Raw genomic sequence first — 14,569 nt, forward strand, 5'->3', positions numbered from 1 at the left:
TAATTTTGCCTACTGTTCATGAAACCTGTAGCTTTCAATCTTATTTGATTTTAGTAAGTAATGCACAAGTGCAATCCAATGAATAATCACCATCTGGATGCAGTCCAGTGTTATTACAAGATTATTTGCCCAGTTATCTGCTTCACTCTAGGGGCAATATCTCCTCAGTGCAGGAAACTGTTTTACACCATCTTTATTGACAGGGGCCAACAGATGTCAGTACAGCCTGAATAACAGGGAGTCTCACTTACGAAAAGCTGTGCATCTACTGGAAGAATCTGCTTCTGCGGGGCCAACCTTCTGGGGGAGTTTCAATGTAAGTGCTCACATGATGGGGAGGGAAATTTCCCTATGAACAGAATTAATCTGTGGCCTAAGGAAAGTTTAAGAGGATCCCACCAGCTAAAAATATCCAGTACTGAGTACTTTTAAAACACTTTCAAGGGTGTTTATATGCACACAGACTCTTGCTGCCAGAACAGAACCTCTCATTTATATTGTGTATTATCTTTGAAAACGTGGCGTGTTCGTATCAGGAGTTGAGTTAAAGATGCCCCAATGTGATCCCAACAACATAAGCTACTTTTCCTTTTAGAAAGGAAGGTAACAGTAAATGACTTCATGCCTTAGAAGAACCAGGTTCAGAAACCAAAGACCGTTTAACCAAAATGTTAGAATTCTGTTTTCATGAGTGCAGTCCTCTAGGCCAGGGTAGTCATTATTTTTTTTAAGGTCCAAATTTTTGGTCAAGGTATAGTCAAGGTCGAGACTACAGAGAAAATTAAAATAAAATAATAATAAGTAAATAAAAAGATTTTGGGGTAAAGTGTCTGGCAGTCCAGATTTGTCTCATAGTTTGCCACAAGTACTCCTGTTCTTCTTTTTACCCCTGCTCTAGCTCTTCTATCCCTATTCAGGAAAGCCCCTAAGTGCATAATTTTAAATATATACTTAAATCCTATTGAAATCAATGGGACTTCTGCAGATACTTACAGTTAAGCATCTACTTATATTATTTCTAGTATAGGGATGGATTAAGAATGTTACTCAGGAAAAGAGGATTGGGCCCTGCCCCCAGGTCACCCTACAAACAGCTCAAAGGAGGGTCCTGGCCCATATTTAAGAACATCAGAATAGCCATACTGGGTCAGACCAAAGATCCATCTAGCCCAGATCCTGTCTTCCGACAGTGTCCAATGCCAGGTGCCCAAGGGGGAATGAACAGAACAGGTAATCATTAAGTGATTAAGTGGCAAACAGAGGCTAGGGACACCATCCCTGCCCATCCTAGCTAATAGCCATTGATGGATCTATCCTCCATGAATGTATCTAGTTCTTTTTTGAACCATTTTATAGTCTTGGCCTTCACAACATCCTCTGACAAGGAGTTCCACAGGTTGATTGGGCGTTGTGTGGAAAAAATACTTCCTTTTGTTTGTTTTAGTTTAATTGTGTGAATTCAGTGAGTATTTTGTGCTCACAAAGTGAAGTTTGATAGTGACAGCAAGAGTCATTTAGGGGACCAAATTCAACACTGACATCAGTGCACAATTCCACTGTGGTCATAGTTGGACCCACTTATACCAGTAGTCAATTTGACGCTGGTGCTGGTAGGTCCAGTGCACAATAATCCCTGTTTATCAGAGACCTAAGGTTCTCTGGAGCAGAGACAACCATTTTTACCACCTGATGTTTAGATGGGTGGTGACAATATAGAAGGTGTGGAAATAAACCCTGGGGCAAACAAACTCGCTTGCATTTATAACTTTAACACAGATTTGAACCCATAATGTGCAAAAACACCCAGGCCCCACCGATAGCTGTGCACACTGACACCGTAGAAAATTCATTACCATTGCCAGCCAACCAGCACAGATAGCGTGCCTGTCAAGCAACATGCTGGTATGATGAATGGGAGAACAAATCTTGGGAAAGGGTACCAAGGAAAACACTTAGGGCCCAGATCCTCAAAATTAAGTGTCTAACTCTCATTGATTGAATTGGGAGTTAGACACCTAACAACCTTTGAGGATCCAGGCCTTAATCTTATAAAAAGTACCTTGCGGCCTGTGATAGCAGCTGAGCCAGACCTCTGCAATGCTTAATGTGTGTCAGGTCTGAGCCCCAGGACCTCTAGGCTTGGCAACTCTGGGCTTGCTGCATCAGTTTTGAATGTAAAAAAATTGCTTGAGCCCTGGCACCTTTCATTACAAATTAAGCACTGGCTATCTGGTCACTGCAGCTCTAATTAATTACTCCAGCACAAACCTCATTAAGAATATCTGGGCCTAAGTGATGGGCTGAGGAGAAGTAAGAGGCTAATTAGGCCATTAGGCAGATAATACAAAAGACACAGGAAGGAAGTGGGAAAGGGGCAAGTAGAAAGAGATGGTTTTTCCCTGCTTGGGCCAGGACCTGAGGGCTCCCTGGGACTATAGAGGTGAGGTTATATAGTGTATATGGGTGATGGAAACTAATATTGTACAGAAACTGCAAGGGAGGAGGTTACCAGCAAAAAGGCCTCTGAGCTGTTTGTGGACTTGAGCAGAGCCAGGAGTAAGTGGGCCCTTTAATGCCCACAAAAGCAGATCATCACATAAACTAATTTAATTTTTAAGGCCTCTGCTGAGGGAACTACACACAGTAAACTGCATAGCACTGTACCTACTGCTTTCACAGAGCCTGAGGGTATCAAACTTGAAGATTAGACCAGTCAGCTATCTCCTCCAGCTACTGTATTCATATGCTACATTCTCATCTCATCAGCAGAAAAACTTCATTCAGCTTATACTTCTGATTAACTTGAATCTGTTGATCTAGGTCCTCCTTCTATTTGTGATGCCAGGATGAACTGTTGAGAACATCTTGCAGTAATACAGCATATGTTGACAGTCCCATAGGAGCTCCTGCTCCCTTGACTGGAAGCATTTGTTACAGTTCTTTTCATTTTACATTTTGGAAGTGAATATGAACAGTACTAACTAATTCTTTCCACATCCTCTTCCCCCCTCTGTGTGAAAATGATACTTACTCATATCTTCCCTTTACAGATGAGCTGGGTCACAAGGAAGTTAAGTGAGATGGCAAAATCCCCTGCTAGTAAAGGTAGGATTAGAGATTAGGAGTTTCTGATTTACAATCCCCTTTTCAATCCTGTAGATCAGTGTCTCTCCAGAAGGCCAAGCAAAGGAGTTAAGTACCTAGGGTAGATCATTAGACGAGGACAGCAAACTCCTGATGGACTGAAGCAGAGCAGAGTAAAAAGATGCAGAAGAAGAGTTGGAACTTGCTCCCGATAAAATCAACCTCAGTCTTCAATGGGCACAACTTTGTAAATACTCAGACCCAAATTTTCAAATGTCGGTGTCTAACTTTAAGCACCTTAAACCCATATTTTTGTACTGGTGTGACCTGATTTTTCAAAATGCTGAGCCTGCTCGGTTCCTATTAACTTCACTGGGAATTCTAGGTGCTCACACCTCTACAAATCTGGCTACTTTGTTAGATGCCTATGTATGACCCCCTTAATTTGAGCCCAAGTGAGTGGGCTTGACAAGGCCTGAGCTTGGGAGGGGAGCACCTTAGAGGTTGCAAGTGACTCTGCCATGTTGATATCTTGCAATGACAAATGAAAATCTCAAGTGTGAATTATTCAAGTGTAGGGGGTTTCGTTTTTGTTCAGAGGGTGAATCATTTTCTTTCCATCCCATGGCACAGATAAATACGAATTTTACTCATTTATGTTTTTTCTGCTGGCATACTTCCTGGTGTTCATCCAGGAGTAAAGTTCTTGCACTCTATTTGTGTGCTCCTTAACCCCACCACTTCTTTATGCTGCAGATGATGGTCCACCTACCTTCCAAGAGGGCAGTTGGTATTAATTAATCTCATATTACTCTAATTATTTACAGCATTCCTAAGAATCACTTTCCATGGAAAACAGAGATGGACTTAATGGTTTGTCAGAAATGTTGATTCCTATGAAGAGTAGTTATCGCATATAGGATTGGATGAGGACACCCTAAGGGAGGAAGGAATACAGAAGCTCAATGGCCTTTGATGGTTAGAGTGCCCTGTTTTAAATGTCTGTGTGTTGGAAGTAGAAATACCTGCAAGAGCTAAAAGAATGTAGGGAAGTAAATGAATGTTGTACCATACTGAAGCCAAAACAGCTCTAACCTACCTTAATGCTATTCTGAATAAAGTAAAAGAAACACTGTCTAGTCTATAGCTCTAGATGATTTTTCTCCCAGTTATACCACTCATTTTCTTTAATCTCTAGGTTACCTCAGCAATGCAAAGCAGCCAGAATAGGGACTGAGGACCCGGTCCTTAAAGTCCAATGATTTAGTAAACTGAATTCTGATATACTGATGATGGTTTCCAGCTAATATTAATGATATTATATTTAATATAAATACACAGGGTGACATTTTCAAAAGTGCCTAAATCTCTTAGGACCCTAAATCCTGTAGATTGAGGGAATTTAAGAGCCTATGTTATTTTGGTACTTTTAAAATTTTTATCCATCATCCCTTTTATTTACTATGGGCCTGATTCTGCTTCTCTTCCATATACCACATAGGAAACTTCTTCCTCAAGTAGTCTCACTGAACTCAATGGGCCAATTAAGGCAATGTGGTCTGGTGGACAAGGCACCAAGCTAAAAAGCAGGTGATCTGCTTTCTATTCCCTCCTCTCCCACTAACCCACTTGTGTGGGCTTGAGCAGGTCACTCAACTCTCTGCCTTGGTTTCTGGGCATAATGCTACTTACCCTCGGCTGTAAAGCACTTTGAGATCTACACGTGAAAATAGCCAAATATAATTACTTCTGGAGGACAATACTGTTCAATGTAAGTAAGCCTGTCAGAACTGGTCCCTATAATGATATACTTTATATAGCACCTTCCTTGCAAAGAGCATTAAGTGCTTTAAAATATTAATGACTAAGCATCAGAGCATCACTGCATGTTGAAAGAAGAACAGGAGGACTTGTGGCACCTTAGAGACTAACAAATTTGAGTATCGTTAACCCCATTTTATAGACCGTGCAGACTGAAGCACAGAGAACGGAGGTGACTTGCATGAGGTCGCACAGTCACTGGCAGCAGGCAGGATTACAGCCCAGGTCTTCCTGACTCCTAGCCTCATGCTCAAAATACGAAATGTTAACCCAAATCACATTCTCTTGTTGCTTTAAATGAAGGTGAATCCGATCCCACTCCCTTGCAATGTTTCTTTGATTTTCTCCATCCCAAGGACCAAATCCTGCTCTAAGATGGGTGTGGACCCAATTTCTATTGACTTCAAAGAGAGCCCTGGGCATGTGTCTGAGGGCAACTTAGACCCTTACTACTTCAAATGTATTTTGTGATGTTGTACTCCAACCCCAGTACAACTTGAAACAAATTGGATGTTGTCCCAAGATACCACAGTGACTGGAACATGGGAACCAGATTCTGCCTGGCCCTTATGCAGGGACATAGTGAGCTGTGAGCAGAGAGTATAAGGAATTTTCTGCCCTTTGCGCAACTTGCATAAATATAAAGTCTAGACAGAATCACAGTCGCATGCTGGAACTGCTCCCCTCCCTGGGTATGGGAAAATGGCAGGGTCTCAGTTCACCTCTGCTCTGTGCATCGGTCAGAGGGCGGTGGGGAGGGGCCATGGAGGAGTAGCAAACTGTATCCCCTTGTGGGATGGATCAGTAGGCATGCCACGTCTATGTGCCCAGCAGCTGAGGGAGGAATTCTTGAACCAGAGTGGCCCCAGGTACTCTGTACTGCTCCTAACACAGGAGCGAGTGAATAGTGCACTAGCCTGAGATTCAGGCGAATTGGGTTCTAGTCCCAGCTCAGCCCCTAGCTAGCTGGTTGTGTCAGGAAGCAGGGATGGGCAAACGTTTTGGCCTGAGGGCCACATCTGGCTATGGAAATTATATGGCGGGCCATGAACGCTCATGAAATTGGGATGGGGGTGATGGCTCCAGCTGGAGGTGCAGGCTCTGGGGTGGGGCCAGAAATGAAGAGTTCAGGGTGTGGGAGGGGGCTCTGGGGTGCGAGCAGGGGTGTGGGGTGTGAGGGCTCTGGCTGGGGGTGTGGGCTCTGGTGGGGGTGTGGGATGAGGGGTTTGGGGTACAGGAGGGTTCTCCAGGCTGGGACTAAGGGGTTCAGAGGCAGGAGGGGGATCAGGGCTGGGGCAGGGGGTTGGGGCGTGCAGGGGGTGTGAGGGCTCTGGTGGGGGAGTGGGCTCTAGAGTGGGGCTGGGGATGAGGAGTTTGGGGTGCAGGAGGGTGCTCCAGGCTGGGACCGAGGGGTTCGGAGAGCAGGAGGGGAATTGGGGCAGGGGGTTGGGGTCGAGGTGCAGGCTCTGGGCGGCGCTTACCTCAAGCAGCTCCCAGAAGCAGCAGCATGTCCCCACTCCGGCTCCTATACACGGCCAGGCGGCTCTGCGGACTGCCCTGTCCGCAGGCGCCACCCCTGCAGCTCCCATTGGCCGCAGTTCCTGGCCAATGGGAGCTGCGGTGGTGGCGCTTGGGGCGGGGGCTACGTGCGGAGCCCCCCGGCTGCCCCTATGCATAGGAGCCAGAGGGGGGACATGTCACTGCTTCTGGGAGCTGCACGGAGTGGGGCAAGTCCCCACCCCACTCCCTGGCTGGAGCGCCAGAGTGGGGCAAGCCCCAGACCCCGCTCCCCGGCGGGAGCTCGAGGGTCGGATTATAACGTCTGGAGGGCTGGATGTGGCTCCCGGGCCGTAGTTTGCCCACCCCTGGCCAACAGCCTATAAGCCTGTCTCTTGGCAGCCTGTAAGTACAGTTGGCCTGTAGTAGACTGCCTGACAGTTGTTTAATGGCTGCTTAAGGAATATGTTCATGGCTGTGATAGTCCCCTGCCTTGGACTCAGACTTGCCTTGCTCCAGGTAACCTGGCTCTGACCCTCAGCTCCAATTTCTGACTTTGGCTCTGACCCTTGCCTTTGAATCTGGCTCCATTCCTGGCTACTAACTGCTGCTCAAGCTGTGAGGTCTGACTGCCCATGTCCGTGTCTCCAACAGGTTGGCCTTGTGTAAGTCACCTTCCTATGCCTCCACTTCCCCATCTGTAAAATGGAAATAATGATGCTTACTTCCTTTGTGAACTGTTTTGAGCTCCACTGATGAAAAGTACTGTTTAGGAGCTAGGTATAATTATTATTACAGGACACAATCAACATCCTGGGTGATTATTTTTGTTTTTGGGTTTTTTAACAGTATTTCACTCTTATTCACTGTCAAACTGCTCTCTGGAAAAACAGCTGTTAACATATCGTAGTAGTTTAGCAATGTCTTGCCTCTTGTCCCAGATCTCTTTAATGTGTGTAGGAAGTGAATATGATATATTAGTACCCCCTTTAAGGACTTTTTCAAAGAAATTAAGCACAGAGTTGCACATCTGAGAACACATACTGACTGCAAGGGCCTAGGCAGTTAGCCAGTACGTGTGCACAACCATGACATTAACATGGAGAACTGAGGTAGAACTCTTTGGAAACCTGTCAGTGCATTTTGTGTAAACTACGATTAAACCTCTGCTTTTGTGGCCAAATTCCATCCCACTGTGTAAATGCCCCTATGATGTTCATGCCCATATGTAATAAAAGATACTTGGATCATCTGGTATTATTCAGACCTGTGTGACTTTCAAAATTAATCAATATCTTTGTAATACACCTAACTGTGAAATAGAAAACTAAGACCCTATCATGCTGCCACTGAATTCAGTAAAAGTTTTGCCATCTGAATAGGCCGGTGGCCAATAAACAGTCCAGAAATGCTGATCAGTATAGTGAGAAGACACAGTGATTGAGGAAGTTTAATGAATTCAGTTATACAGTAACTATAGGCATGGATGGTAGCCAGGAGTAGACCAATATATACACATTTTCATTTCAAGCTGCTCTTATATCTCCTTTTCTTACCGGATACCTGTATCTAACTCCACCTGCTGTTTTAGTATGGTGCTGTCATGTTTGTTCTAGGAATTTAAAGACTGGGTGTGGGCAGAGGGCAAGGAGTGGCTAGTGTGTCTGAGTTTTAAATAGCCAGCTAACACCTTTACCTATAGTTTGGGAGGGTTTGGTTTTTCATAAGGCTCCTTGCAGTAAGAATGGGTGTTGCATGCCGGGTAAAATGCCATTCAAGCCAGTTGTTAAACACACTTGGGAAGAACTCATCTTTGGAAAGGTTTCCAAATTTTAATTGCAGCCAACCCAGCTAATCCTAACATTTCAAAGTCTCATTGTTGTGCATCACACAAAGCTGATAATATTTGTCCTTCTGGGGATCCTGGGGGATCTGATTCTTTAGCTGAATGCTGCCTTCTGTTCTGTCCTTTTAGTTTGCCCCCCCCCCCCCCCCCCATGGCCAGTCAAGGGCTCTTGTTCCTTTTTCAGGCAGCGGCAGCGCACTGACTTTTGTAACATAGTGTGCCTCAAAGAATCATCTCAGCTCTAAATATAACCTTACTCTTGTTCTAGTGCCTCTCCAAAAGCCACAGATGGGGTTGGGGTGGGGGGAAAACTATTAATAATACTCCTCAAATCCACTTGCCTGGCCTTTATATTCCCTCAGCAGCTTACATTTCTTTCACTTGAGTATACGAATGAGACAGACAGAAGTTCAGTCCCGGGGGAAAGACATCACAATGAGGGACACAGAAAACTAGTGGTGCAAACACCTCAGTAGGACGTGGGGTTGATTCACTTCTGCAGCACAGAATAACTGTTTCTACAATTTTGGGGTCATGGCCGCATAGCTGTGGTGAATTTTTCTGCTGTGCAATAGTTTGTATAGCTATCTAATCTCTCTCTGGTATTTACAAGGCACCAAATACGGTAATATCCAGGCACCAGAGCACTGAATGGGCATCTAGAGCATTGTTTAGGTACATTATAATAAACAGGAGGAAACAAATAGCAGAGTTAGATTCTGCCCCTCACCTGCTGATGATGAGTGGTACCTTACTCTGGGAGTCGTCCCATTGACTGCCGTGGGACTACTCATGGAGTAAAGTACTACTCAGAGCGAGTAAAGGTGGGATCATCTGGCCTTAAATTATCTACTGTAACAAAAGCGAGAAAACGTTGTCGGATGGAGGTAAACTTCAGTTTGAAATGAGCAACATCCCCAAGACATGGGTGTGGCCTGCTCTGGAGTTCCAGAAACCCACTCTTGTGGGTTAGTTGCAAATTTACCTTTGTCCTATTCACCATAATGCCAGCTCCCAGAAAAGTCAGTTCGTAAAGGGACACTGGAAGCAAGTATAGATAACCCCCAAATTTTCTTTTTTTTTTAATGAAAACTAACTTCAGACAGGGCTATGCATCTGGTTCTGCAGGGACTCAAGAAAGCCAGAGAGAGAGAGAGAGTGAGTGCGGGTTTTGCAAGTTTGTGTCTTCTCATAGTATTTCCATTCCTGGATAGTGAAACTATCATGAAGACTAGCTCTCTCATTACTTAGGCCCAGAAATGCATCCCTCAGGAATTCATAAAGTACATTAAACTATTAACCCAGAGGTGAAAGTAAGCCGGTACAGTAGGGCGTACTGGCAAGAGCCGGTACACAGCCGACCATACCGGCAATTTAAAAGGGCCCTGGGCTCCCGGCAGCAGCCGGAGCCCCTGGCCCTTTAAATCACCACCAGAACCCCACTGCTGGAGCCCTGGGGTAGTGGCGGGGGCCAGAGCCCTGGGCCCTTTAAATCACCGCCAGAGCCCCAGGGCTCCCGGCTGCCGCCACAGCTACCGCTACCATGGGGCTCCAGCGGTGATTTAAAGGGTCCAGGGCTGGGGGCTCCCTGCTACCGCAGCCAGAGCCCTGGGCCCTTTAAATTGCTGCCGGAGTTCTGAGGTAGCGGCGGCAATTTAAGGGGCTCAGGGATTTAAAGGCCCCACCCCTTCCACCTGAGGTCCCCCCCCCCATTGCTCAGGACCCCAGTCCTGTGTACCGGTAAGTCCCTTAAGTTACTTTCACCCCTGTATAAACCTAAATAAGAACAACATGAAAAACAAACACTGAAACCGGCACGTGCCCTTAATATCTGTAGAAATGTTTCTGTGGGATTTTTTTTTTAAAGGGACTCCACCTACTTGAAATCTAGTTCAGTTTTTTAAAAACCAGTTAAAGTTTGTTTCAGGTATTACACTGGCCTTGGCTCCCCTGGCCTATTTTGATGGTTTTACAATCACATTTTCTTATTTCCTAAGCGTTAAACTGTAACCTAGCCTTATATGGCTGTATAGAGGGGAAGAGAGCATAAGACAATGCTGCTGAGTCGTCCCCCCCCCCCCCCAGGCGCATACCCTGCATGATCATGGAGGGCTTGCACAGATAGGAAGCCCAAACACCGAGATAAGAGCTGATTCCATGGAGTCATAGTTCCCCACAGCACACAAGTGGACAGGAAGGGACCAGAGATGCATAGGGAAGAGCAGGGATCTGGTTGACTCTTGGCTTTGCCCACCACACCTGTGCCAAATGGCTGAGCTAACAGCACAGAGGAGGGAATGTGCTGTGTATAGCAATGGGCTGATGGAACATGCTGTTCCCCCTACTTGTGCATCAGAGGAGCTCCTGGGGAATTAGAACTCTGAGGGGTACCTCTGAGTCATAATTTTTTTCCTCTCTTTCTGTGGCAGTGCAATCGCATGACATGTCTTTTAAAAGCAAAGCGTCAATCTAGCCCTAACTGCTTTTCTCTCCCCTGAAGTTCCCTTCAAAGGCCCTGGGCTGGATCTCCAGTTATACACACGAGTGCATAAAGTTACTCAGATGCAGTTTTTGTTTTAAGAATTGCTTTGCATTGTTCACATTGCAGCAATCTTGCTATTATTACTTCCTTTGTTTTGTACAGTGCCTAGCGCATGGATGCTGCCAGAAATAATGTATGGAGCATCAAGAGAAACAGAAAGTGAAAATGACTAGTCTCTTTCCGGTCTAAGGGTCTGATCCTCCAAATACTGAGCGGCATTGTCATTATCCTTTTCCCAGCAGTCAATGTCAGCTCTCCTTTGAATGAATCTTCTCTATGACAAGTTTTTTTTTCCACAATTAACTGCTCAATTTCTTTCTCCTCTGTCGAAATCAGCTCAGCAGCGCAGTGGCTGGCTTCCAAAGCCATCGAGGTGCATGATCGCTAATGCATGTGTAGCAACCTCTGTATATTAATGAATGTCTGGACCGTGGCACACAGCTGTGTTCCTTCTGTGCTGGCTGACAGCAGTTTGAAAATGGCCCTGATTCACAAAAGGTGGATAAATCATGGGATGCCAGCAGAGGATTCATAGGAATTTGCTACTGTGACCCCAAGTCCCTGAATTCGCAGGTGGTAGTTGTACCACAATGCACGGTGAGAAAAATCCCAACATGCATGGAGCTCACCAGCAGGACAAGGCACCAGTGGAGACCTAGTCAGAATTCTGAGCACTTATTTTGGAAAAAACTCAGTACCATGTGTATATACTGATTCAGAGGGAAGTAGGTAACAGCCAGACATGTGGATGCAATTATTTCAGAATAACTATTCCAAAACTGTTTGTGCATGCAAACCTAATCTGGGGTGGGGCGGGGGGGAGGGAAATCACTCATGTTGACAAGCCCTGACATAGGAGAGTAACTGGAAGAAGTATGTCTCCCTAATGCCCAATTCTTACTCATTCAAAGCCATCCCACTGACCTCAATGAGATGAATAACATGAGTAGGAATTACAGTATTGGGCCATATAATATAAAACTTTTTGGGGCGGGGACCATCCCCGTGTTGTATGTTTGTGTAGTGCCTAGCACAATGAGACTAGGCCCCTCCAGATGTAACCACAATGCAAATAACTAATAATAATCAAAGAGTAAAGAAACAGCAAAAAAATGCAACAAATTAGATTTTTAAAATTCTTGCCACTAAAAAACAGACCAGATCCTGAACTGCAACTGTATATGGATTTACACCAGTTGAGGAGTGGGCACAGGATTTATTGTTGTTACATTTGGGGGTTGTGGGACAGTGCATGGCTAGAAAAGGGGTACACAGGATGAGAAAGCTACCAATCTATGTAATCTTCCACTGAAAAGTGATAGTACCCATAAATATCTATCTTTCTCCCTAATATGCATTGAAGACAGGGATCTATTTGTCCTCAAATAATTCTTGCCTTTATATTATCCACCTGCTACTGTATATTATCCAACTGCAAAAAGTTATCACTCATCAAAAGCCAAGGCTGATTAGAAGACAGAGATTCAACTGTCCATTCGTTTAGGATTTTTTTCCCCAATGAGCCAGCACAATAAAATAACACACACTTCTGGGCAGACTTGTACTGGTCTGTTCTGATAGCTCAGGTGTTAGCAATAGCCCAAGAAAGGAGTTGTGGTTATTTAAAAATACTTGATTTTAATCTGACAGTGTCCCTTTAAAGTAGGAAGGGCTCTGAAGTGCCTGAGTTGGATGAAGCTTTCTCAGTTAAAAATGATTTTGCTTCCTGTGTTTCCATGAGGTATTTACAAATCTTAGCCATCGTATTTATTTTACATCTCCCTCAGTGGGATTGTCCAGCTTCGAACAGCCCTGGGAGTCAATTCCCAAGCAACCTCAAAGCGAAGAGTGGCCGATGTTTAGCTAATGGAGGAGGAGGTGAAGGAGACAGTGGGACACTTCTTACACAACCCAGCACCACCCACAGCAGGCAAAGCCATTGTTTTTAAAAAAAAAAAAAAAGGACAGTATCTTCTCCGCCTGGGTTTTCTGGAGAATACGGTAACCCTGTCTGGATCACGTGTATATTTCCCCTTATGAGTGTGGACAGGAAAAAAAAATGAACCAAAAGGGGGAGGGAAAAATGTGCTCCTGAGTCCAGGGGAAGCAGTTCCACCTTAAGAGGCCAGAGGGAGAATCCCGAGGCGCCCAGCTGGAGAACATGCCTGGGGCTTGTTAAAGGGCAAGAGACCGGGACCCTCCAGCTCGGCACCATGGGGATGTGTTACAGCCTGCGAGCCAGGCTGCTCGGAGCCCACCCCTCCATCGCCTACGGCGGGGATGGGGAGCCGCACGCAGGGCAGCTGGAGCACGCGGACCCCCAGCTGCTCCACAGGCTCCGGGAAGAGCTGGTCGCCAAGGAGAAGGCGGACAAGAAAAGGAGCAAGAGCATCGACAAGACGCTGAAAGCCGAGAAGCGGGAGTACAAGCAGACCCACCGGCTGCTCTTGCTGGGTGAGTGAGCGAGCGAGCGAGCGAGCGAGCGAGCGCTGCGTGGGTTCGGGGCTGGTGAAGGGAGTTCGCGCTGCCCGAGACCCCTGACTTCGTGGGCAGGTCCCTGGGCAAGCGGCGTGTGTATCCAGCCCCGCGGGGGGGGGGTGCAGCCCAGCGTGTGCTAGCGGCGAATGAGGGCTTGCAAGTCACTTGCAGCTTCTGTTGTCCTCCTTTAAACACTGTTGTTGTTTAGATGCGCTGGGGGGGAGGTGGCTGGCTGGCTGTCTCTTGTTGGCGGCTGCCTGTGTCTGGTTTGAAACGTTCAGACTTTACTTACTGACTAACTGGAAAGCGTCTTGGAGATCAGGACGCTTCTCTCCGTGGCTTGGAGTTGGAGCCATGTAGTGGGGTTCATTATTTCAAGGGTATCCAGATGATCTGTAAGGGGAACAAGCAGTCCAGCAGCTGGACCCACCAAGCGGTTTGACAGGTTAAAGTTGATTATGAATCAGGTATTCAGAGAGTTGATTTGGGCTGTAGTCCACGAAAGCTTATGCTCTAATAAATTTGTTAGTCTCTAAGGTGCCACACGTACTCCTGTTCTTGATTCAGAGAAGTGTTCTTCTATTGGCCCATTTATTGTAACAGTCAGGTTGTGCTATTCAAGGAGGGGATAGATAGTCCAGCTGCATTGTTGGGAAATCAAAAGGGTTAAGAGGTGATTTTAAAAAGGGAAATAATTACATGTAGAGGCTGGATTTTTCTGGTTATTCCAAGCAGGTTTAGAAGTTCCTGTGAAGTGTTCAGAGTTTGAGTCTTTGCTTCGTGGCTTGTCACCTTAAATTACAATTAAAGAACTGTTGTTTTATCCTGTTTGATCTAATCCATGGTATTTATGGAGAGGAGTCAATGTGGTGTATCTAGGAGCTGATAAATGGGCTTTAGCAAAATTACCTTTATTTTTTAGCAAAACTGGGATATGATAGGTCTGTTTAAACCACTGGTGTATTTTTCCAGTGCTAAATATTTACTGTTTGCAAGAGCGATGTTCCATGTGATTCTTATCGGCTGTCAAGATTATATTCGCACCAGCATTTACCTTCAAAAATGTGTATTTTGAGAGGTAGTCAGGAGCACAGTGGAGAGACTAATCAGCTTCCCCAGGAAGAAAAGCAAGAATGGAAGGGACAGAAAACTTTGTTTCTTGTGTTTGTTTTATAACACAAGTGTGTGTGTTTATATACATGGAGCACTAGCTCATAAAACAGGGATCAAAAATCTTTGTAATGTGTAACTAATACATTGTATCCTTCCTAAATTACAGCATTCACTCTTTGAGGACAGTG

General features: G+C 45.5%; 1 protein-coding gene and 2 long non-coding RNA genes across 5 annotated transcripts in view; all 3 read left to right on the top strand.

The window, feature by feature from the left end:
* Positions 1-2,378: 2,378 nt before the first annotated feature.
* LOC135975363 (uncharacterized) lies at positions 2,379-4,971 on the top strand. Its single transcript, XR_010592313.1, has 3 exons — positions 2,379-2,440; positions 3,051-3,105; positions 3,912-4,971. It is a non-coding gene; the product is annotated as an uncharacterized LOC135975363 (long non-coding RNA).
* Positions 4,972-12,839: 7,868 nt separating this feature from the next.
* GNAS (GNAS complex locus) overlaps positions 12,840-14,569 on the top strand; it is a 246,184-nt gene continuing 244,454 nt past the window's right edge. Inside the window, exon 1 of one of the 3 annotated variants that reach the window (XM_042858388.2) lies at positions 12,840-13,244. In XM_042858388.2, the coding sequence (XP_042714322.1) occupies positions 13,004-13,244 (241 nt within the window). In that variant the 5' untranslated portion in view covers positions 12,840-13,003. The remainder of the gene's footprint in view (positions 13,245-14,569) is intronic. The other 2 variants (XM_065566102.1, XM_042858387.2) reach the window with 2 other exon arrangements.
* The window catches only part of LOC101939669 (uncharacterized), an 81,467-nt gene continuing 80,204 nt past the window's right edge, over positions 13,307-14,569 (top strand). Inside the window, exon 1 of the long non-coding RNA XR_010592317.1 lies at positions 13,307-13,735. This is a non-coding gene — a long non-coding RNA (uncharacterized LOC101939669). The remainder of the gene's footprint in view (positions 13,736-14,569) is intronic.

Source organism: Chrysemys picta, chromosome 13, assembly GCF_011386835.1.
Source record: "Chrysemys picta bellii isolate R12L10 chromosome 13, ASM1138683v2, whole genome shotgun sequence".
NCBI classification, from domain to species: Eukaryota; Metazoa; Chordata; order Testudines; family Emydidae; genus Chrysemys; species Chrysemys picta.